The sequence below is a fragment of the Acomys minous genome, assembly GCF_964271855.1.
Source record: "Acomys minous genome assembly, chromosome: 6".
Classification (NCBI taxonomy): Eukaryota; Metazoa; Chordata; class Mammalia; order Rodentia; family Muridae; genus Acomys; species Acomys minous.
Genome location: NC_140487.1, coordinates 36,293,377 through 36,315,433, shown reverse-complemented (window position 1 = coordinate 36,315,433; position 22,057 = coordinate 36,293,377). Strand labels below are relative to the sequence as shown.

At 44.1% G+C, this 22,057-nt stretch overlaps 2 protein-coding genes across 2 annotated transcripts in view; one reads left to right on the top strand and one right to left on the bottom strand.

Annotated features, from left to right (window-relative positions):
• CCDC146 (coiled-coil domain containing 146) overlaps positions 1-22,057 on the top strand; it is a 123,971-nt gene that overhangs the window by 24,801 nt on the left and 77,113 nt on the right. The gene's annotated exons all lie outside the window — the stretch shown is intronic.
• Positions 15,759-21,221, bottom strand: FGL2 (fibrinogen like 2). Its single transcript, XM_084787295.1, has 2 exons — positions 20,550-21,221; positions 15,759-18,755 (listed from the first exon to the last, which is right to left on the bottom strand). The coding sequence occupies exons 1-2, from the start codon at positions 21,130-21,132 to the stop codon at positions 18,049-18,051; spliced, it is 1,290 nt and encodes a 429-aa protein (XP_084643421.1). The 5' UTR covers positions 21,133-21,221; the 3' UTR covers positions 15,759-18,048.

Here is a 22,057-nt window from a genome sequence, read left to right as displayed (position 1 = left end):
TCATCCAGCAGCTCAGTTGGGTGGAGCCCAGTCCTAGTAACTGAAGCTTCGTTTGGTGTCAAGGGATGGCCATCTCCCTCTCCCTCATTATTTGCAGACTTCATTAGGGTTGCCTTCATGTATTATAGAAAGTTTCCACCGCACTAGGCTTCCATACTGTCCCTCAAATGTCCTTCAGCTCTAGCCGTCTCTTTCCTTAGTCCCGTCCTCTCTCACTTTCCCTTTCCACCTGAGCCTCCCATTCTCTTTTCCCTGACCCCCAGCTTCAGGCCACCCATAAAATCTACTCCATTTTCCCCTCCCCCATGTTCTCCCCCAAGTCCTTTCCTCTATGCCTAACCTCTCTGGGTCTGTAGATTATAGCTTGATGATCATTTATTTAACAGCTAATATCCAGATATATGTAAACATATACTGTATTTACCTTCTGCCTGCAAATTTCATGATGTCTTTTTTTAAAGAGCCTAGTAAATACTGCATTATATAAATGTACCACATTTTCCTTTTCCAGAGCAACAATAAATGGGGTTGAACAAGTGTCCCTGTGGTAGGATGAAGTGTCTTTTGAGTATGTGCCCAAGAGTGGTATAGCTGGATCTTGAAGCAGATTAATTTCCATCTTTCTGAGGAACTGTCATGCTGATATCAATAGTGGCTGTACAAGTTCGCACTTCCGCCAGCGAAGGGGGTTCCACATTCTCGCCAGCACGGGCTGTCATTTGTATTATTGATCTAAGCCTTTCTGACAGGTATAAGATAGAATTCCAAAGTAGTTTTGATTTGCATTTCCCTGATGGCTAAGGATGTTGAACATTTCTTTAAGTGTTTCTTGGCCATTTGAAACTCACTTCCTCTGTTGAGAATTCTCTGAATTCTCTGTTTAGAGCTCTATCCAATTTTTAAATTAGGTTATTTAAGATTTTAAGCGTTTGTGTTTGTTTGTTTTGGTTTTTCAAGACAGGGTTTCTTGGCTGTCCTGGACTCATTATGTAGACCAGGCTGGCCTTGAACTCAGAGATTCATCTGACTCGGCCTCCCTGAGTGCTGGAATCACAGGTATGAGCCACCGTGCCTGGATGGTTATTTAGTTTTTTATATCAAGTTTCCTGGGTTCTTTATATATATATTTAGCTGGTAAAAATCTTTTCCTGTTCTTTAGATTTTGTCTGAATGATGGTGTACTTTGTACTTTGCCTTACAGAAGCTTTTCAGTATAACAGTGTTTAGTTGAGTGATACACTGGATAAGAATTGAGATAACAAGCCGGGCGTGGTGGCGCACGCCTTTAATCCCAGCACTTGGGAGGCAGAGGCAAGTGGATCGCTGAGTTCGAGGCCAGCCTGGTCTACAAAGTGAGTCTAGGACAGCCAAGGCTACACAGAGAAACCTTGTCTCAAAAAACAAAACAAAACAAAAAACAAAAAACAAAAAAAAACAAAAAAAAGAATTGAGATAACAGAACAATTATCTTAATGTACTTCAGAAATATTTATACAGTGCTCACTGTATGCCAGCACGATGCTAGGAAATGTTTATTACTGTTATTATTAAATCTACAGAAATCAAATCTGTTCCTTCAGTTCCTCTCTCTTAAGGATTTAAAAAATGATGTATGTTTGTATATGCATGTCTGAGTGTGGGTATGCCATATCTGTGTGTGTTGATAAGAGGTCAGAAAATGGGGTCAGATCCTGTGGGGCTGGAGTTAGAAGCAGTGATGAGCAATCCAGCATAAGGGCTGGGACCTGGGTCCTCTGGGAGAGCACCAAGTACTCTTAACTCCTAAGTCACCTTTTTATTTTGTCTTTTTTTTTTTTTTTCCCTTTCTGGTAGTAGTGATGGAATCCAAGCCTTGTTTGGCAAGTGCTCTGCCTCTGAGCTACATCCCAGCCCTCCCTCCTTTCTTCTAAACAGATCCTGTGTGTCAGGCCGTGCTAGATACCACAGGGATTCACAGATACAAAGCAAAGGAAACATTCCTGTTCCTTACAAGTTTTTTTTTTGTTTTGTTTTGTTTTTTGTTTTTGTTTTTGAGAAAGTAGCTTGAAATGTTAAATGCCAACAATGGTAATGTATGATTGCAGACTAGAAGGTGCGCTCTGTTAGAGCTGAAAGGGAGGAGGAGTCACTGTGGGAAGAGATGATATGGAGAGGGGTTTAAAGTCTGAGCGTGTAAGTCCAGAAGGGACGTGTCATCCAGATCTATCTTTGAACTTTGCCCTCACCGATCACACATGTATTGGTACATCTGCAGGGTCAAAGGTCAAAGCAAAGGTCTCAGAACACGTTCTTCTCCCAAGCCTGACTCTCCTTTGTTCTGTCATTTGGTTCTCTTGTAAATGTCTTCTGACTTTGTCCCTATTCCCACCTGGTCGGGAGACAAGGCGTGATGAGTGCAGCAAGGCAGGCGCAGTAGGTAAAAGGCGTGAGCACACTTAGGAGATACAGTAACAAAGTTCAATTGTGGACTTCCTGTCTGGGTAGATGGGGGTGAGGGAAGAATCTAACTTGACATTTTGGAATTCTGAATTAGGAAACTGGCAATTACTGCACCACAGGTGTCAGAGGTAAGAATGGAACAGCGGATGTAAGAGGATTGCCTAGCGTGTGGATTGAAACTTGTCCCCGGCTAGAGGGACAGATGTGCTTCGTCGGTCTTGACCGTTTTCAGATTGCTCTGTAGAAGGACCACAACTTGCTACTTCAGTGTGTCTAACAGCACCGTCTGGCACTGTGGGTATGTACGGGCATTGCCGCTGGGTACTTGGTTCTGTGCTGTACAAACTACTACTTTTACACATCCACACATCCGCAGGGTAGGTCTTACACAGTCCGTTCTCCTAAGGCTGGATCCAGAGAAGTACATGTGGGAGTTTTCACTGATCTCTGAGGATGCACCGGGCTTTCTGCGACCACCAGCGCTTCCCTTGTTCTCTGGGTTAGACGTTGTGTAGCTTTACTGACCTCGAGACAATCACTAAGGAAATGTAACATCACTTTCAAATAATATCTCCTAATTGGTTTACGCATTAATTTTAAATTAGCTAGCTGAAAACAGGTAAAGATATGATTCTCTCCTACAGTGAGCTTATCGTCAAAGGAGTTCTAAATGAGTGGTTAATTTCCCTATGGTTTCTGGTAGGAGAAGGAATTCTGATGTCCTTACCTCCATCCTACAGGCTTGCCCTGGCTACATACATGCACAGAACGAGGAAGCAAGCCTGGGCCCCGCATCTTACCTTAGCACTTATTGAACTTGACATCTCTCATGATGCACACGTTTAAACACTACTATTTTAGGATTTAAAACTTGACTTTTTAAAATAAACACTATGTATAAATAGAAAAGATAAATATGTGCCGCTTTTGTTATATATTACTAATTCCTTTTCCTTTTTCAGTTTTCACACTTCATTAATAGCTGTACTTGGAGAATGTGGGTTTTTTTTTTTTTTTAATGTGCTTTCTTTTAAAAGTCTTTCTATCTTAGTGCTGCTGGCAAGTTTTCACTTTCCATCAAACATGCAGGCAGCCTTACAAAAGTAACTTAAGATTAGATGTGGCTGTTAAGAGATTTTTAAACAGACTCATAGTTTACCAGGCAGTACTGACGGGCCTCACTGCTCTGGAGGAAGTGGTGTTAATGGGTTTTTGTTGCTGCTGCTGCTGGTGCTTATATGGAGATTTCCAATGATTTCCATTACAGAGGACAAATCTGGGATGAGGCAGGAGATACCTCAGGACTTCGTTATCAGCACAGCATGTGTCTACTCAAAAGGGTTATTTGCATCAGCATTCCTCGGCCTATCAGTCCCGAAGAGAACACTGCAGGAAGGGCCAGAGAAAAGAAGGTCCCTCGTGAGGGGGCCTCACTCTTGGCACCTTCAAAATGATGACGTGAAGACTGGCTCTGGCCAGGAATCTAGGTTGTTTTCAGAAAAATGATCTGCGGGGAAAACTGATTAAAAGAGAGTGAGTGGGTGGGAGTCAAAAGAGCGGTAAAAATCAGGGCAGGCGAGACTTAACATTTCCTCTCCCTCCTGCCGGAAGTACTATAGTGCCTCCTCGTGAGTACCTCCTCGTGCTGAACATCCTCCTTGAGCATCTACTGTACACCAGGCCCAAGGCTAAGACACAGAAAAATGTGGTGGCCACCATGTGGCCCTCATCTGCACGGACCATTTTCCTCTCTTTTGCTTTATCTGTGTCTTGGTGTTTCCTGACAGAATGTGGACCTCCTTGTGGTGTGTGTATGTGTGTGTGCACGTGCGTGCATGTGTGCATGCACGTGTGTATGTGTGCATGTGTGTGTGTATGTGTGCATGTGTGTATGTGTGTGTGTGTGTACTGGCATGCATGTTTTTAGGTTCAGTAGCTTTTGTTACTTTTATTTTTCACTGATATTTTATTTGTTACAAGAACTTGATTGAACATTAAAAACAAACTCCTTGCTAGGCCTGGTGGTATAATGCTATAATCCAATCTACGAGGGAGGTAGAGCAGGCGGATCACGGTCAAGGCTACCCTGGCTGACTTATGGAGATCCTATCTCAAAAGATTCTGAAATAGCTGGAGATGTGGCTCAGTGTTTGGATGCATGGCTGTGGGGAGCCCCAGGTTCCATCCTCAGAGTTGGGGGGAAAGGACTTGAAACTTGGATTCTGGGGTTTTTTTTTTTGTTTTGGTTTGGTTTTAGTAGTTATTGCGAACAGATGTTACTTTTAAAAATAAGGGATAGGAGAAATAATTCATGCTATTATTCTCTTCCTTAGTGAAAGAAAGAACATTCCTGGGGAGGGGTGCGGAATAAGCTTAGAAAGCTGTGGCTCTCTGAGAGTGTACATCCTGTCGAGCGCTAGAACCACTCATCTTGGGAGCTGAAGGTGGATGCTTAAGTATTGAAATCCAGAGGACGCTTTTCATTCAAAAGACATGAATGCACGGCGGATGAGAGAGTGTCGCCACCCTTAGGTAGAGCCTTAGGCAATAAACAGAAACGAACAGGGTTGGGAAGAGCGTGACCATCTGGTAACCAAACTTACAGATGACTCTAGCTAAACAGCACCAGAAAAGAAAGTGAAGACAGAGCTATCAGTCACTCTCTGGACAGCACTCAGGTTTTCAGGGGCTGAGCAGTGAGATCCACCCGGGCTGGGGAGTCAGAGGGCAGGATGTCCGAAGCCTCACAATAAAGTGTGTTCTAGTCTTCCATTTGCAAAATATGCACAGAGCATAAACCCGAAAAGGCCCAGAAGCATATACAGTGAAAGTCAGTCAGCCGCTGCCCCATTGCACTATCTGAAGACCACCCCCTTCCCCCTTTCCTCCCCCCCCCATCACCCTCCCCCCAACAGTCATTATGAGCCATCTTTCATGTCGCATAACAGGAAGTCTGTGCACAAACAAGGAAGTGGTGTTTTATCACACATACAAGTTTATTTTTATATTAGTTTATGGCTCACACGTATTTCAGTATAACTTTTAAGCAATCTGTGTCCTAAGCATTTCAGTCATTTTCAGTCTTCTTGTTTCAGTCAGAAGCAGTGACAGCTTCAGTAACCTTCTATGCACCACTTTACACTGGGATTATCATACTAAAAGGACAAGTTTCTAATAGTGGGTTGCTGGGTCAGTGGGTTTATTTATTTTTGAATATTTATGATAAATGTGCTAATTTTTAAGTTTATAGTGGCACTACATCCTGTTGCTTCACAAGGCTGGGCCATTTCCAGCCATAAAACTGACACTGTGTGTTCATTAACTATGCCCATTTCCTCTTCCTGAGTCCCTGGCATCAACCTCTCTGCTCTTTGTCTCTGTGTGTGTGTGGCAGCTCCTTTAAATGGAATCACAGGTCGTTTCTCCTTTTGCATTTGGCTTATTTCCCTCAGCGCAGTGTCATCAAGTTCACCTGTGCTGGAGCAGGTGTCAGCCTTTCTCCCTATGATAATTAACAATGCCCTGTGTGCTTAGCAGTGAACACTTGACCTGGGCCCGCTTCTTAGCTTCCCTGAACAACTATCTCTTCAAGATCCTGCTTGTAAAACATTGTCTTATCCCCAGAAATGGGATGGCTGGGTCATAGGCTGTATATTTAAAATGTGTCTTCATTGTCAAGGTGCCTTTCCTAGAGAGTGTAACAATTTACAGCCACAAATGGATGTCCCTTTGTTCCAGCCAGCACTGTGGGCCATGTCATGTTTTTAACTTTTTTTTTTTTGAGATTATAATACAAATACATCTTTTCCAATTCATGACCCCTCCTTTCATTAACTGTTATTATATATTCTGGTGTGTGTATGTGTCTGTGTGTGTGTGTGTGTGTGTGTGTGTGTGAGAGAGAGAGAGAGAGAGAGAGAGAGAGAGAGAGAGAGAGAGAGAGAGAGAGAGAGAGAGATTTATCATAGCCCTTATATTTACTTTGAAGTGAGTAGAATGGAGCTTCCGTTTACATTTCAGACTACTCTAAAAGCTAGCACATCAGGCTAGGGGTGTTGCTCAGTTGGCACAGTGGTTGTCTAACACACACAAAGTCCTGGGTTCAGGGTTCCAAGTACTGCATAAGCCTGACACAATGGCACATCCCTGGCTAATCCCAGCACTTGGGAGGTAGAGGCAGGAGGGTCAGGGGTTTAAGGCCTTCCTCTGCTACATAGAAAACTTGAGGCCAGCCCGGGCTACATGAGATATATTCTCTCTCTGTCTCTGTCTCTGTCTCTGTCTCTCTCTGTCTCTCTCTGTCTCTCTCTGTCTCTCTCTCTCTGTCTCTCTCTCTCTCTCTCTCTCTCTCTCTCTCTCTCTCTCTCTCTCTCACACACACACACACACACACACACACTAACTAATGCACTAATGTATTAATGTAATAGTTGAAGCATGGAAGGCTAACAAATCCAGAGATGATCAGCACAGAAATATTTTTTATTACTCACAGTTCCTAAGAGTGTGGATAACATGTCACAAGGCTGGGTAGGGAGTAGATCAGGAGACAGCTGGAAAGACAGGACAGGCTGGGGGGGAAACTTTACTAAAAAGCAGGAGAGACAGGGTAAGCAGACTTGTAGGAACAGCCAGTTAATAACCCCCCCCCCCCCCCCGCCCCCGTGGGTTCTGGGTTGTTACATCCAGGCCCTGGTGGTTTAGTCCTGGCTCTGAGGTGCTTGGAGCAGGAGCGTGTACACTCTGGATTAGTCAGCTTGCATTTGAAGTGTGGCTGGGGAGGAGACTTGGGGGTCAAAGGCAGGATGAAAGGAGAGAGGCAGGAAGCTGCAGGCGAGGTGACTCAGGCGTATGGAGTTATCAGGGAGAACAGGCCAAGGTGTAGCTAGCTCCTGAACGCAGCAGCGGGTGGAATGCATCAGCTTTAGAGAAGTTGTACCTGTGGTTAATGTAGAAATACATCTGTGCTTCCGTGTGTGTGTGTGTGTGTGTGTGTGTGTGTGTGTGTGTGTGTGTGTGTGTGTGTGTTTAACACTCTACTCTCCACTGATTGGCTTGACTTTTTCTTATAACTTCCTGGGAATTCCTTGCATTTTTACATTATAAAGGCCTTTGGGTCGTGCACATTCTTTTAGTTAACTGATTAATTGTTTCCTTTGTTCTTGGCGGTTTATTCCCTCTGTGGAAATTCACCTTTAAATGTGCTTGAATCAGTCGATCGTTTCTTTTCAGCTCCTGGACTTTGTTATACCTTGAAAGACCTTTGCCACTCTGAGGCTATGCATTTGTTTCCTGTGTTTTCTCATGGTGCCACGAAGATCTGAGTCACATTTTAGCCTTTGCTCCATCTGGTTTAGTTAGTGTGAAGGAACCCAGTGCCAAGTCCATTATCTTCTGTGCAAAAGCCCGTTTCACATTCCCGCCCGCGTGAACCAAATGGAGGCAAACGGGGACCCCTGGATAGAGTCTGAAACATGGATGGGAGGGCACAAGAAGTAGCTCAGAATTAGAAGATGGTTTTGCTGCCTGTGATGGGTACAACTAAACATGGACAGGCTTTGCATAGCTTACGTCTCAATACTTTGATGGCGATGAGGGAATGCTTGGGCAAAACTAGTTCTTAGTTCTAGCCGCACGTGCTAGCTTTCAGTGAGTCTTTAGTTCTCTGAGCCTTGATTTAGATTTCTGATGCATTTTCCCCCTCTCATTCCTTCCTCACAGCTGCCCCACTGCTTCTGTGGTAACCTCCTATCCTTTCAGGATAGTCTGGTCTTTTCTCTCCTCACCGCCCCCACCCCCACCCCCCAGAATCCATGCACAGACACTCACCGTAGTCACATCTACATCACCTCCACTCCAGAGGGACCACTGGGAAAACCTTGAATGAGCCACATATGTGCAAACTGAATCACACCAAACGGTTTCTCTCACCAGCCTTGACCCATCTGGAGGAAACGCAGACTCACCTGCAGAAAGCCTTGAGAAGCCACGCGGCTCTGCTAAGGTGTCCCCTAGGGAAATGGCGGTGTGCGTTCCATGCCTCATCCTGTGCCCAACTCCCTAAAGTTCCTCATCCACACAGGTGACACTTGACGTCCTCTCAGACCCATTTAAAGAGCTCCCTGAGGATTGCCTTCCTGCCCTCAGGCTGGGCTTCCCTTGTGTCTCCACCCATCCTCTCCTTGACATCTTTGGCCATTCATTGTCTTATGAAGCTGAGCTCAGAGTTTTTGGCAGATGTTTCCCACCCAGCATCCCCTGGTCCTTTCCAGGTCCAGGCATAGATGTGAGGAGCTGACGGGCAGCAGGAGGAGGATGCAAGTACCTGACGTTTCCCTTGCTTGCTCACAAGATGGCCACTTCCTTGCCCTCAACAATCAAATCCCTCAGCAGTCTGATCTACCATCCCTTTTGTTCCGCTCCATCCTCCCCCCCCCCCACCAGAACACATTTGCCTCAGCCAAACTTGTCCCTAGTTTCCTAAAGCTCTGCATTTCCCACTCTGCAGTGCCTTTGCTAGGCTCCTCTTGTACTAAGGACGGGAGTGTACAGTGCTTCTGATTCTAGCTGTTTTTCGGGGCCAGCTGGGGTCCCAGTCTTTTCTCCAAGCAGCCCCCTTTCCAGTGAGCACGCCTCCTCCTGTAACTGCCCCCCTGTGCTGCACCTGTCTCCCTTTGCTTTTCTCTCCTGGCTCTCCTGCTTTCAGAGCTAATCTGAAGTGGCTTTGGGAAGCCGAGAAGGCAAGGATGTTCCCTGCAAACTCTGCCAGCTCACTGTTTTGTGTACAACTGTGATAGGTTTTCAGAAAGATGACTACACACAGCCATCACTTTTAAAGGAGACAATTCTTCCATCTCTGAATGTAGTTTCCCTATGAAGTCAACCTGAGTTCTCAGCGACCTAAATATTTTCAGTTAGAACCATCATGCAACTATCCTGTCTTTTTTCACCAACTGAACCCCTCAAGGGGAACGTGGTAGGGAAGGAGTGTTGTCAAATGCTTTTCTTTCAGTGGAATTAAGTGCCCCAAGACCTAGAAAAGCGGAGCTATTCCAGTTGGGTTACAGATCTTCTCTTACCCTGCTTTTTTTTTTTTTTAAACAACCCTGACATGTCTGAAGAGGTGCAGGGCCACTGCAAAGAGGTTGAGAGTCAACCAAGCTCTGCACGTTAAACACCAGCCCCGTATTCAGAATGAAGCTGTCTGTCCTGTTCAGCCTCCACAGTTTCCCGCACTGTCTGGGTGCTGCCACTGGGTAAGTTTCTAGTAGTTGGATTAATAGGGTTTAAAAACTTGTCCAAATGTCTGGACTAATGGTGCTGCAGTTAAAAGCAGCAGCTGCTCTTCCAGAGAAACTATTCCCTGCACCCATGTGTAGGCTCTCAGCCCTCTGTAACTCCAGTCCCAGGAGATCTGATGCCCTCTTTGGACTCCAAGAGCAGTGCACGCGTGCATACGCGCACACACACACACACACACACACACACACACACACACACACACACACACACACCACACATATTCAGGCAAACACTCATGCTCATAAAATACAAAGAAATGAAGCCTCACTAATACCATTTATTTTCAAGTGATGCACTTAATGAAAATTGTTTTTTTTAACTAGTGAAAATAAGAATTTTAGCATTTGCACGAGGAGTCTTTCAGATAACTTGCAAAGTGCCTTGTGTGTAAGCAGAATGTGTCTGCCCATGAATCGTGTTGTGTAACCATGGAGCAGGCAGTGTTTGGACAGCAGGAGGGCTTGTTTGCCTTTTCTGTCAGCATGGTTATAAATTTGACTTAGCCCCAGGAAGACAGTTTTTAACCCCTAAGTTAAGTAGGGACATTAACACCCTTGAAAATAGATTGATTTAAAAATATCTCCTGCCCAAGAAATTATATAATTGTTTTGATAAGATATAAACAACTTTAGCTCAAGCAAGATATTGTTTGCAGTTATTTTCTATTTTCTAAGATTTAAAAGAAAGTCAAAGGAGGAATGAAGCTGAGGGTTACTGTGCGACCTTTTCCACGGAAAATTAGCCACTTCTTAAGAAATACACCAGGAGGCTCAGGAAAGCTGAAGTGGATGTCGGCCTATAAATAAATGATTGGCAGTTAGTAGATAAGTTCCCTCCCAGGGGAGAGAGAGAGAGAGAGAGAGAGAGAGAGAGAGAGAGAGAGAGAGAGTGTGTGTGTAGTATTGTCTCTGTGTGGAGCATTCACCACAACAAAGAGAAAGCACTAGAAGTGCCCTCAGAGAGCCCAGTGCATGGTTTGTGAAGATTGTCAGCCACATTCATGTGTTGTCATCCTCATTCCACTGTTAGCACTGTGAAACTGGCTAGGAATTTGAGTTCAGCATGACAAGAAGGTCTGCACCAGGAAGGGCAGACTCTGAGGCTGTGGTGGATCACTGCCTTCCTCTTTTATGACAAGTGATTTCCTAAGTCAAAATTAGTAGTTGCAGAATTCCATGGTGAAACAGCACACTGCGTTGTTGTTGTTGTTGTTGTTGTTGTTGTTGTTGTTGTCATCAGCATCTCATATGTTACATCCCAATCACAGTTTCCCCTCCCCCTGTCCTCCCAGGCCTTCCATCCCCCATCCACTCCTCCTATGTTCCCTTCAGAAAAGGGCAGGCCCAGGGATAGCAACCGAATATGCCTATGAAGTTGCAGTAAGGCTAGGCCCTCGCCAGGGTGAATTGGGTGCCTCTTGGTGGCCTCCCTTTCTTAGAGAAGAAGGAGGGGGTAGAATGGAGGAGGGGGCATGACCATGACGGTGGGGCTGGGAGGAGAAGAGGGAGGAGCTGAGATCAGGCTGTAAGGGATTAAAAAAAAAGACTAGGCACCCCTGCCATATTAAGACTATGTGAGGCAACCCAGTAGGAGGAATAGGTCCCAAGAGAAGGCAAGAGAGTCAGAGACAGCCCCCCCTCTTCACCCCCCACCCCCCCTTCTTCACACCCCCCCCCCCCCCCCCCGCGCCGCACATTCTGCTTTCACTTCTATTGTTAGGAGTCTCACAAGAAGGCCAAGACACACAATCATAACACATATGCAGAGGACCTAGGCCAGACCCATGCTGGCTCCCTGATTGTTTAGTCTCTGTGAGCCCCTGTGGGCTCAGGTTAGTTGATTCTGTGAGCTGTTTTTCTTGTAGTGTCCTTGACCCCTCTGGCTCCTACAATCCTTCCCACTGGCTCCTATAATCCTTCCTCCCCCTTTCCCACAGGATCCCTTGAGTTCTGCCAAATGTTTGGCTGTGGGACTCTGCATCTGTTTCCATCAGTTGCTGGATGAAGCCTCTCTGATGACAATTGTGCGAGGCTCTCATCTACAATATAGCAGGGCATCATTACGAATCAGTTCATTGACTTTTTCCCAGTTGTGTTTGATTCTATCCTGGGTCTCTGGGTTATGCAGCCGCTGGTTCCTGGCCCTCTGGGCAGTGTCAGGCATGGGCTCCCTCTCGTGGCATCAGCCTCAGGTTGGACCAGTCATTGGGTGGCTACTCCTACAAGTTCTGCTTCGCCTTTACCACCTTACCTCTCTCTTGAATGCAGGATAAATTGTAGATCCAGGGTTTTGTGGCTGGGTTGGTGTCCCAGTCCCTCCACTAGAAGCCTTGCCTGGTTACAGAAGATGGCTGGTTCAGCCTCTGTATCCCCCATTCTTAGGAGTCTTCTATAGGGTCATTTATATATTCCTAGGAGTTTTCATTTCATTAGGCTTCTACCTCACCCTCAAATGTCCCCCAATTTCCAAGCATCTCTCCCAATACAAAATTAATGTTTTACAGAATTCCATTGTGAAACACCACATTTGTTCAAAGACAGCAATTAATTCAACAAAAGAGCCTTGCTAACACCAGAGGAGATCTAAGGACATAGAACAAGACTCAACAAGAAAGCACTTTTTGCTGGCATGAAAATAAAATCCAAACCTAAAATAATCTAGAGCACATATGTGTTCAGTCCAGTGGGAGTCAAATTCTGCCCTCTGATGGGTCTCTACCCATGCCTGAGACCTCTGATGGGTCTCCACCCATGCCTGAGACCTCTCTGGTGTAATCATAAGATGGTGGGATCCTGCTACTCCTTACCTCCAACCTCTTTCTGAGGCGAACTGGTCCAGGCTCCACATGAAAATCTGTGTACCTGTCCACATATTTACAAGGTCATCTTGTCTGGTCCCTGGGGTTCATTACATCTGTGCCTAAGCAGTTCCCAAATGTATTTCTAAGCCCTGCGTGTCTTCCCTGAACTCCAGACTAAGGCCGAATGCCAGTTATGCTTGGAAGTACTCGATGTTCACATGCTGTCAGCTTCTGATTCCAGCCTCCACTGTGTTCCACTTTCTACACGCTATCAGATTCCCTCGGCAGACCACATCCTTATTTCAGTTAGTGACAGCTCCGTCTTTCAAAGTTACTCAACCTGAAATACTGTGGTTTGCTGTGATGCCTCTATTTTTTTTTTAACTACCCCTAACTGACTCTGATGATCAAAGCTTGTCAACTCTACCTCAGACAGACTTCACCATAAACACTGAAATGTGCGCTCTCATCCTCTCTGGGCAGGATTGCTGTAGGCACCATCATACTGGGAAAACCCTATATCCACAGCAAGGCAGCATCCTTTCCTAACTAGCAGCAATGATGTTCCTCCTCTATTCAAAGTTTTCAGCCCCCATCTACTCAGAAAGAGAGGTATCCGTGCCATTGTATGCAAGGCCTGCGTGACCTAGCACCGTGGCCCTACGCTCTGTCCTCCTGCAGACCTTTAAGCTTTCGTCTTGTCGTACTGTCTTGACCCCAGCAGGCTAGATTCTGCTTTTCGCATGTGGGTCCCCTTGCTGTCTCTCAAATGTGACAACTGCTCTCCAGATGCCAAGCTTTGATGCTTCTTGCTCCCTTGGCTTGGAACTTGTTTTTCTCAGGTATTTGCTCAAATATTGCTTTCTTACTCCTTTGTCTACATATCAGTATATATGTCGTCACCACAGAGAGGTCTCCCCTCCACACCCCACACTAACTGGCACCACCTCAGACCTGCTCACATTTTTATCATGAAAGTTTCTCCTGGCTTAAAGTCAGGTGCAGAGTTTATTTGTGTTGGGCAACGGTATGTCGCTACCCTCCAAGACTTCCTGGAAGACAGGACACATATCTGTTAAATGAATTAAGGCAAAGCCTACACACAGTTTCTATCTCCATGAGTTTTAGAGTTTAAAGACATTTCTGGCTTCTCAGCTTATTTACATAAGCTGCTGTTGAATGTAGGTTTATGTTAATTAGGTGGGCAAACTTAGAGCCAAGCATTTGTCCTTGACTCGCCTTTGAATGGATAATTTTGGTGAGTGTGCCTATGGCAACAACGTCAATCATTTCTAAAATGTACTCTTTCTTGTCAACCTCAAAATCTGCCTACATATTTCTTCCCTAGCATTCTGCTGATAAATATTGGCAAGGATGTATAAAGACTTCCTCACCCGTGTGATTCTATGCTTGATATCAGCGCACACCCTTGTTAAAGATTTGTGGGGTCTAGTGAGTGGGATGGAGGAACCTGAAGAACTTAAATAATTCCTTCAGCCAAGACAGTGGCAGTGTCTTCCAGGCAGACAAAATGAACTTCATCAAACATTAAGGAAGGGAACCCCTCAAGCTAGAAGAGAGACACAGTCACGTTTGGGAAGTCAAGTATTCTGGGCTCTGCAAACAGACCTGTTTTCTCATTTCTGGCTCCTCATAGTCAGTAACAAAGACCATGGTAAGGGCCTGAGTTGGTAAGGGCTGCGGCTTAGCAAAGCTCTGAACGAAATAGAGGAAAGGAAAGGAAAGGGAAGAGCTCAGAGTTGAGGTGTTTTGCAATGGTGTCAGTTGTCTAAAGAATGATTTTAAACATCCGTAAATTTTTACATGAGTAAAATCCATCTCAAATTATAACACAGTATAAGTAGTGTGAAAAATATTGCTTTTTCTATAGGAAATCCGTTTATGAGACATTCATTGCTCAACCTGGCAATTCATTTTCATGTGCGAGACATGTGTACAGAGGGACGTCCCTAGGGGCACTTTTAAAAGCTTGTTACTGTCATGTCCCCAGCTCTCAAACACTGAGATTCAACATGACTAACTCCTTCCCCACTTATGACTCTGGCTTCTGAGAAATTGGCCACATAACTTCAAACTGCTTTGAGTAACAGCATTTCTGTTTCACATCTCCTTTATGCCTGTCCAAATGCACTGATTTCAGTACAGAACCCAGACAATGACTGGGTAATATATAATAAGAAGATGAAGGATGCTACAGAGTCAAAGAGGAAAGGTAGCATCCCTAAGGAAAGCCTGCCCAGAAGATAAGGCTGTTCAGGAGGACAAGGTGACAGTGAGTCATATGCAAGACAGTGGTGACAGTGAGTCATATGCAGGTGCTCAGTGCTTTGTGTGTGTTACCTCACTTCATCCTCCTGCTAAAGCTTCCAGGCACATTGAGTTCCCATTTAAAGAACCAAGTGACAACAAGTTTCTTGCCCATTCTGGTACTTATTGCAGATGGTATAGCTGCAAGTCCAAGCTGGGAAGTCTGGCTCCAGAACTCCTGCTCTTAATCATGAGTAGGAAGACAGGAGGTCTCAGAGGCAGAGGATGCTATTCTAGCTAGACTGAGAGAGGAGCATAGAACAGTGTGTCCACACACAAGGCATCCGGTAGGACACAAGAAAATACTGGCAGAGAATGATGCTCAAAGTATGGGCCTTGTTTACTGTAGGGTTTCATCTTAGAGGAATGGAGAAAATGTTGAAGGTTTCCAGCAGTGTGCAGCAAAATAGCAGAATCGTATTTCTGAATAGCCCCTCTGGCAATGACACGGAAAATGAGTTAGAATACAGAGAACATGAAGGTATAGCCTACCAGCAGGAAGCGCTTACACTATCCTCGGGAAGCAAGGAGTGCTAAACCCAACCAGTAGCATCAGTGATAGAAAAGAAGAGTTAGAGTTAAATGCCACAAAGGGAAACTGAAAATTCTGTACTGAGGATGTGTCAACAGCATTCTAAAAGGAAATGGATAATGGTGTTCCTCTATTTGCCTGGCTTCCTTTGAAACAAATAATACTCAGTGTTTTAAAAGACTCAGGGATATTATCTAGATTAAGTAAATACAACTCAACTTTTCAGATAAGAATAGGCATATAAATATCACTTTATAAGCACCATTTCCACACTGAAGGATACATACGAAGATTAAATCTTATATTTTACAAGGCTTTAAAGAGGAAACATAACCTTAATTATACAGCAATGAAAAGGATTTTTAAACAAGAGTTTATTGTAATTACGTAATACATTTTATCTTTAAAACTTTTTGAGGGGTGAAGGGAAGCTATTGAAATCAAGGACCAGACAATATTGTCATTCAAATGCTGCTTCTGCTTCGCATACACAAACTCTTTCCATCGGACACATGAGTACATTTGGCACATTACTACTTTTCAGCGAGATGGCTTTCTCATTTAGTGACAGGTGAACCAACCGACTTCCTAAGAAACTAGTTTCACTCACCATTTGTACAGGGTAGCAACGCTCAGCAACAGTGTAGCAATTAGATCAATGTTAGCCACTCAAATGGCACAAAGACTCTAGACACTTGTTTGCAAACAGTGTGCACTGTAAGCACTGCCATCATTAGTGAACACTTAAGGCAAAGGACTGTTTCAGTAAGCAGGTTACAGATTACCAAAGTCTGCAAAATACTTTTAAGTGAGTGACGGAAAATGATTCCAAAAATAAATTTCTGTGTTAAAGAGTTCGTTAGAAAAACATCTTAGGAGTATAATAGAAAAAAATGTTGATCCATTAAATGTGTAAAAATAGAGTATTTACATGGATTCGTTGTTAGAAAAAGACACACTAAACATGAATATCAGGGGTTTTTGCTATAATAAGCCCATTTTATGACTGAAATGTTCTTAGACTTATAGGTTACATATAGTAAACAGGATTTGAAACATATATTGTATAATATCAAAATCTTCTTAGTCTATTTTAAAAATTATAAAAGAAATAAAATTAATTATGCCACTTACATCAATATTCTACCAAGTAGGCAAACAGCCTTTGAAATCTACATTTTACATTTTGGTCATTTAATTCAGCATGCATTTACCTTACTCTGGTAATTTAGTTATATTAGTGATAGCTTAATTGTTATCATTGTATTTACCTGAAAATGTCATGTTCTATATTTTAAAAAACAATATCTTGCTCCTCTTAAAGATTATTTTTTACAATGGCTGCATATTTGAAAATTTAAGTAGTCAAGTCAATAACTAACCTCCCTAACTATATTTAAAGAGTAAGTAAAGTTGAATCTTTGTGAATACAGTTTGAAAACTTGTTTGGTGTATTTCAAACCACAGCAAAACTTAAAGATCAAAGTTACTTGCTGTAGAGTCCGTTACTCCATACACTTGGCTACATACCATGCTTCAGGCTCTGCTCAGGAGCATTTAATGTGAAGCTGGGCGGCGCTCTCTGAAACCATCCCTGTTTCCAGAGCCTTTTGATTGGATCCTTGGCATTCCGAAATGAAGGAATTCTAAAAGTTCCAAGTACTTATATTTGGCTAAAAATGTATATATATTTTCCTTTGAATTTCTGAGAATGAAATAAGCAATCGACTATTTAGGATTAAAATATATAATATTTGAACTACTATCTCAAAGCTCATCTTAATAAATAAATTTATCCTTAAAAAAGTCAGCTTCCTAGGATTCCTTGACAATGAGTGTTGCTTTAGGCATAGGATTGGCTTTTAATCCTTTTAGGCATAGGATAGCATAGGATGCTTTTCCCCACCATGCTGTTCCCTAAGGAGGCCTTACAGTAGTCTAGCACCTTACGTTAAAAATCATTGTGCATATAGAACAGAGGGAGATAATGAAGCAGCTTTCGCCTTCACTGGTCTAACCGGCTACGAACAATGAATGAATTAACCATGGAACCAAAGTCTTCAGGGTTCCACTGTTTCTCCAATTTGGAGGGGGAAGAGACATATGTGATGCCACCACATTTTAAGGTATTTTAATGCCATGTTTTACATTACATGAGTAAGTATAGCTACACATATTATGCCCCCTTTGTTTTTGAGAACTAAAATGTCCTATGTTATTGGCCCAAAGGAAATACTACAGTTGTTGGCTACAGATGCATGAATAGCGACTGTGCCCTGAAACAACTGATGTATTTTCAAATGTGCATGTTTAGTACTAGTGAAAATAAAAACTGCACATATAGAGTTCAGCTTGCTGAATAATTTAATTTTTAATTGTAAAAAAAATAGTGGGAAACTTTTCAACTGATAAAAATAAAGGGTTGGTAAATATAATGCCAATGTTTCCAATGCTTCAAGCATTCCTTGTACAACAGCAACAAAGGAGTCTTTTTAGATATTTTCAGCTTTATTTTAAAAGCTGTAAAGCTTAAAAGGAAATGTTCAGCCATAGGAAAGGAATATAAACTCAGGCGTGTGGTAAGAGGGCTGAAGGAATTTGCTGCCCTCTTACATAGTGAGTACCTGGAAAGATGCGCACTAGCAACTTATGGCTTGAAATTCTTGGGTCTAATCATCATCTTGACCTGCTTGAAGGAGGACTTGTAGCCACCAGGCTGTGCCTGCCTTATACCAGGCCAGGTGCCCCAGAAAATCCCATTATGGATGCCTTTGTATTTCTGGTGATAATATTTGCCATTTAAGTTTGCAGAGAGACATGCATCAAACCACCAGCCTGAGCTGTAATAGCGCCCACAGTTCCCAGAGGGGTACCGATCATTGTCTCTGTCTGGGGTGGTGAAATACTTCAGGTCATGGTTGTAATGTTTGCTGAAACGTAAGGCATCCCCCGCTGTGCCATTGTAGTTACCGACATGTAATCGGTATTTGAGAAACTCATTAGCCACGTAAAACTGATCATACAAGGCGTACAGTGCGACGCCGTGAAAGTCTTCGAGGTCTATTCTCAAAATCATTTCCTTACTCTTGGTCAGAAGATGAATTTTATCATTCCCCAGCCAAAATTCTCGTCCGAGGTTTCCAAAGCCTGCTTTGTAGTCCTTCCACTCTCTGGTAAAGTTGGTGCTTCCGTCAAGGCGAGCCTGCAGCACTGTCCAGCCTCCCCCCGTGGTCTCCATGTCACAGTACACCTCAAAGCTACTGTTCCTGGGATCAGGGGTGACTCTGTAGGTCCCACTGCTTCTTTTTCCTATCACATAGTGGTCAGAACAGTCTTTGTGTATCAGATGTTGAACTGAAAGAGGGAAGAAAGAAAAGCATGGGGTTTGTCAATCAAAGCTGTGCATCTGAAGAATTCTTAGACTCAAAAGCAGTTCAGCTGATGGTGATAACGGAACCTGGCTCTGATATGCTCACCTGAACCTGGTTAACAGATGCTGTTAAGGCCGCAGAACCCTTGTTATTAAGAACACAGGACTGTCCTGGATGGTGATAAGGATGACAACACTACCAGCAGACAGCAGAAAGACTAAGTATATGCAAGGTTGAACAAGACCAACCCCCTCCAGAACCTCTGCCTAGCACTGGGAGACGTTTGCACTGAATCTACACAGCAACCTTGTGGTGTGGGTATCACTGCCAGCTTGCTTATAAAGTCATTTAGCCTCAAAGAAGATCAGTGACTTTCCCCTCTTCAAATAGGTGTTCAGTGACAGAGCTAGGGCATAAAGTTAAGTCTGCCTGACAGCTTGCTCTCATAATCATTGTGTGCTAAAGCTTAGGGAGCCCAAGTCTCCTAGGAGCACATCCTAGACAGATGGGCAAATGTTGTAGGACCACCTTGCGGTGCACAGCAGTGCTCAGAAACTCACTCTCACTTCATTGGAGAACTGTATGAAGAGAGTCAAGTTTGTTTTTAAAAGACTTTTCCCAGTAATACAGCAGTGTTATCCTGAAAGTATTATTCAGGCAGGTATATACAGCCATTATTTCACAGTTTGATTTCTAGAAGAAGCAACAGGGCGACTGTGCTCAGTGCAATCAGTTAATGGTTTTGTAGAGTCAGAGACTAATTTTTCCCAGTTAACTTTAATAAAAGCTTGAGTCAGGTAAAGAGAGTTTTATATAAGACACTTGGGAGCACAAAAATCTATTGTGTGGATTTAGAACTCAAAATAATCATTTCCTAAAACTTTTAGGAGAAAAGTAAATAGTGGAATATTTTCATATCATTACAAGGTACTATGCAGTGTCATATTTAATATGTACCTCGTGATGTCACTTAAAACATGAATGTCTCCCTGGGTCATTAGTGACAGTGGTCCTTGACACAATGATCTATCGTCCCCAGGAGATTCCAAATGGAAGTGATCTCTACGATGTCCCACCAACCTCACAGTCAGGTTGAGCACAGATCCTAATATGGAGGTGGTCTTGTAGGGTGTGGCAACCCCACCCACAAAAGTCCTAGGAATCCAGGGATGGTGGGAAGCAATGCCATGGGCACAGTACGCAGTTAGACTTGTGGTCTTAAATACATTAATTAATTGGGAAGGTGAGAATAGATATGCCACTAAGCCTCAGAGCAAAAAGTTCTGCACACACGAAGCTGCTTTGCATCCATGTAGAAAATCTCTGGTTCTCACTAGATAGTTGAGAATCAAGCATAGTTGATTGTTTGCTAAAGCCTTATAAAGACCGTGAGCTGCTCTGAGAAGAGACCATTGGCCACCCAAGACCTGCTTTCCAGAGACCTGAGTAAGCACAGCCAGGGCTTTGCCTCTCTATCCCGTGTTCAGAGATTGAGACGGACTAAACATAGTGGCCCTGGAGGAATCAGCTTCTCCTTGTAGGTCGGCTAGCAGGGAAGCTCAGAGACTGCAAGTGGTCTACAAGGAATACGAATAATAGGCTTTTTATAATGAGACCATTGGCCATTTCTGTGTCTCATTTGAGAAAACAGGTGTTTCTCCCGCTGTAATTTAGCAGATGAAAGGCTCATTAACTTACTCCTTCCGGTTAATGTTTATGGCCACTATCCGACTACACAGCTTTCACGAACAAATGGTAAGAACCTCATTACACCTACCCGGCTGTGACTGGACTTGTTCTTGGTTGGGGCACTTGGAACATTTGCCGTCCAAACTGTTGACCACAACGGTTAGATTTGCCACTTTGTCGTCAATGTAGTTCGCGATGTTGTTCATATTTACAAGATTGAGCGTCTCCAGGCGCCCCTGCAGTCCCTGTATCTCCTCCTTTGCGTCCTTAAGCTCCGAGGACAGCTTGTTCACCTGACTCTCCAGTTCCTGGACTCGGTTGTCCTTGGCTGGCCCTGCTCCATTCCCACCAGGCTCTCCATGGTCGTCAGCCTGCAACTTGCAGTCCTGGCAGGATTTCTTCAGACTGTCGAAGGCTTCCTTGAGAGTCCGCACTTCTTTGAGCACCTCCTCCATGCTGCCGAACTGCCATGGGAGCTGGAGGGTCAGCGTGGGCAAGGTGAGCTGGACCGGGCACTGGCTCCCCTCGCACTTCCCGCTGCCCTCCAGCTTCGCCGGGCAGGCGGCCGGGGCGCTCGCATCCTCCAGCTGCCCAGTCAGGTTGTGCGCCTCCGCCGCTCGGCAGGCAGCGAGGACCGCGGAGCTCAGCCAGAACCAGCCAGGAAGCCTCATCCTTGCTGTGTGTGCAGCCCAGCCCGACCCAGCGCTTTAATAGCCACAGCTGCCTGACTCAGGCTTTCTGTGTTCCCAGAAAAGGGCGGGCGCGTTTGCATCACAGTCTCAGAAGCCGCGCGGTGGAGCGACACCGGAGGAGGAGAGGGTCTTCCGCAAGTGCAGCTGACAAAAGGCTGTCATCCTTTGTCAGTTAAAATCAATCATAACAGAATGCCTGCCGTGGGTTGTATTGCATTTTTGTTTGAGTTTAAAAGTCGTAAATGTCTGTGAGCTTCTTCCCACTAAACATGACTAAGATGGAGACGATTTTGTATCCTTACTAGTTTGGGGCATCAAAGAAGTCCTGTTTCTTTTTGAAGGCTAGACTTTCCGCGAATTTTAAGAATTTACAATTGCTTCTAATCAGAACAAAAGGCTGCTGGTTGGATTATCTCCTCTTCTTCTTCTTCTTCTTCTTCTTCTTCTTCTTCTTCTTCTTCTTCTTCTTCTTCTCTCTCTCTCTCTCTCTCTCTCTCTCTCTCTCTCTCTCTCTCTCTAAGAAAACCAGAAGAGGAAAATAATGCTGCCTTTTAGCGTAGGATTTATAATTATCAGCGTTTAAACCACCTGGAAGCGCATCACTCTTGCATCGCAGCCAGTACTTGTCCCTCCCCGTTACCCAGCCCAGGAGCTCAGGGCAGGAAACCTGCTTCCCTTAAATGTATTGTGCACACTGACCTCTCATAAGATTTCTGACTAAAAAGGACTTTATTGCCTAAAAATTATTTCAACATTACTGACACAGATAATTCCAAATTATTTGTTTGTATTGGTTAAGGCACTCTGAGATCTGTCTATTTAGACTGGTTCTCAAGTAGCTCAGGCTGGCCTTGAACGCCTCAGCATTCCTCCTAAATGCTATGATATGTGATCTTAGGTATTC

Coding starts and splice junctions, on each gene's coding strand:
- FGL2 (XM_084787295.1), bottom strand. CDS start 21,132: ATGAGGCTTCCTGGCTGGTTCTGGCTGAGCTCCGCGGTCCTCGCTGCC. Junction 18,756..20,549: donor ACAAGTCCAGTCACAGCCGG/GTAGGTGTAATG, acceptor TCCCTCTTTCAG/TTCAACATCTGATACACAAA.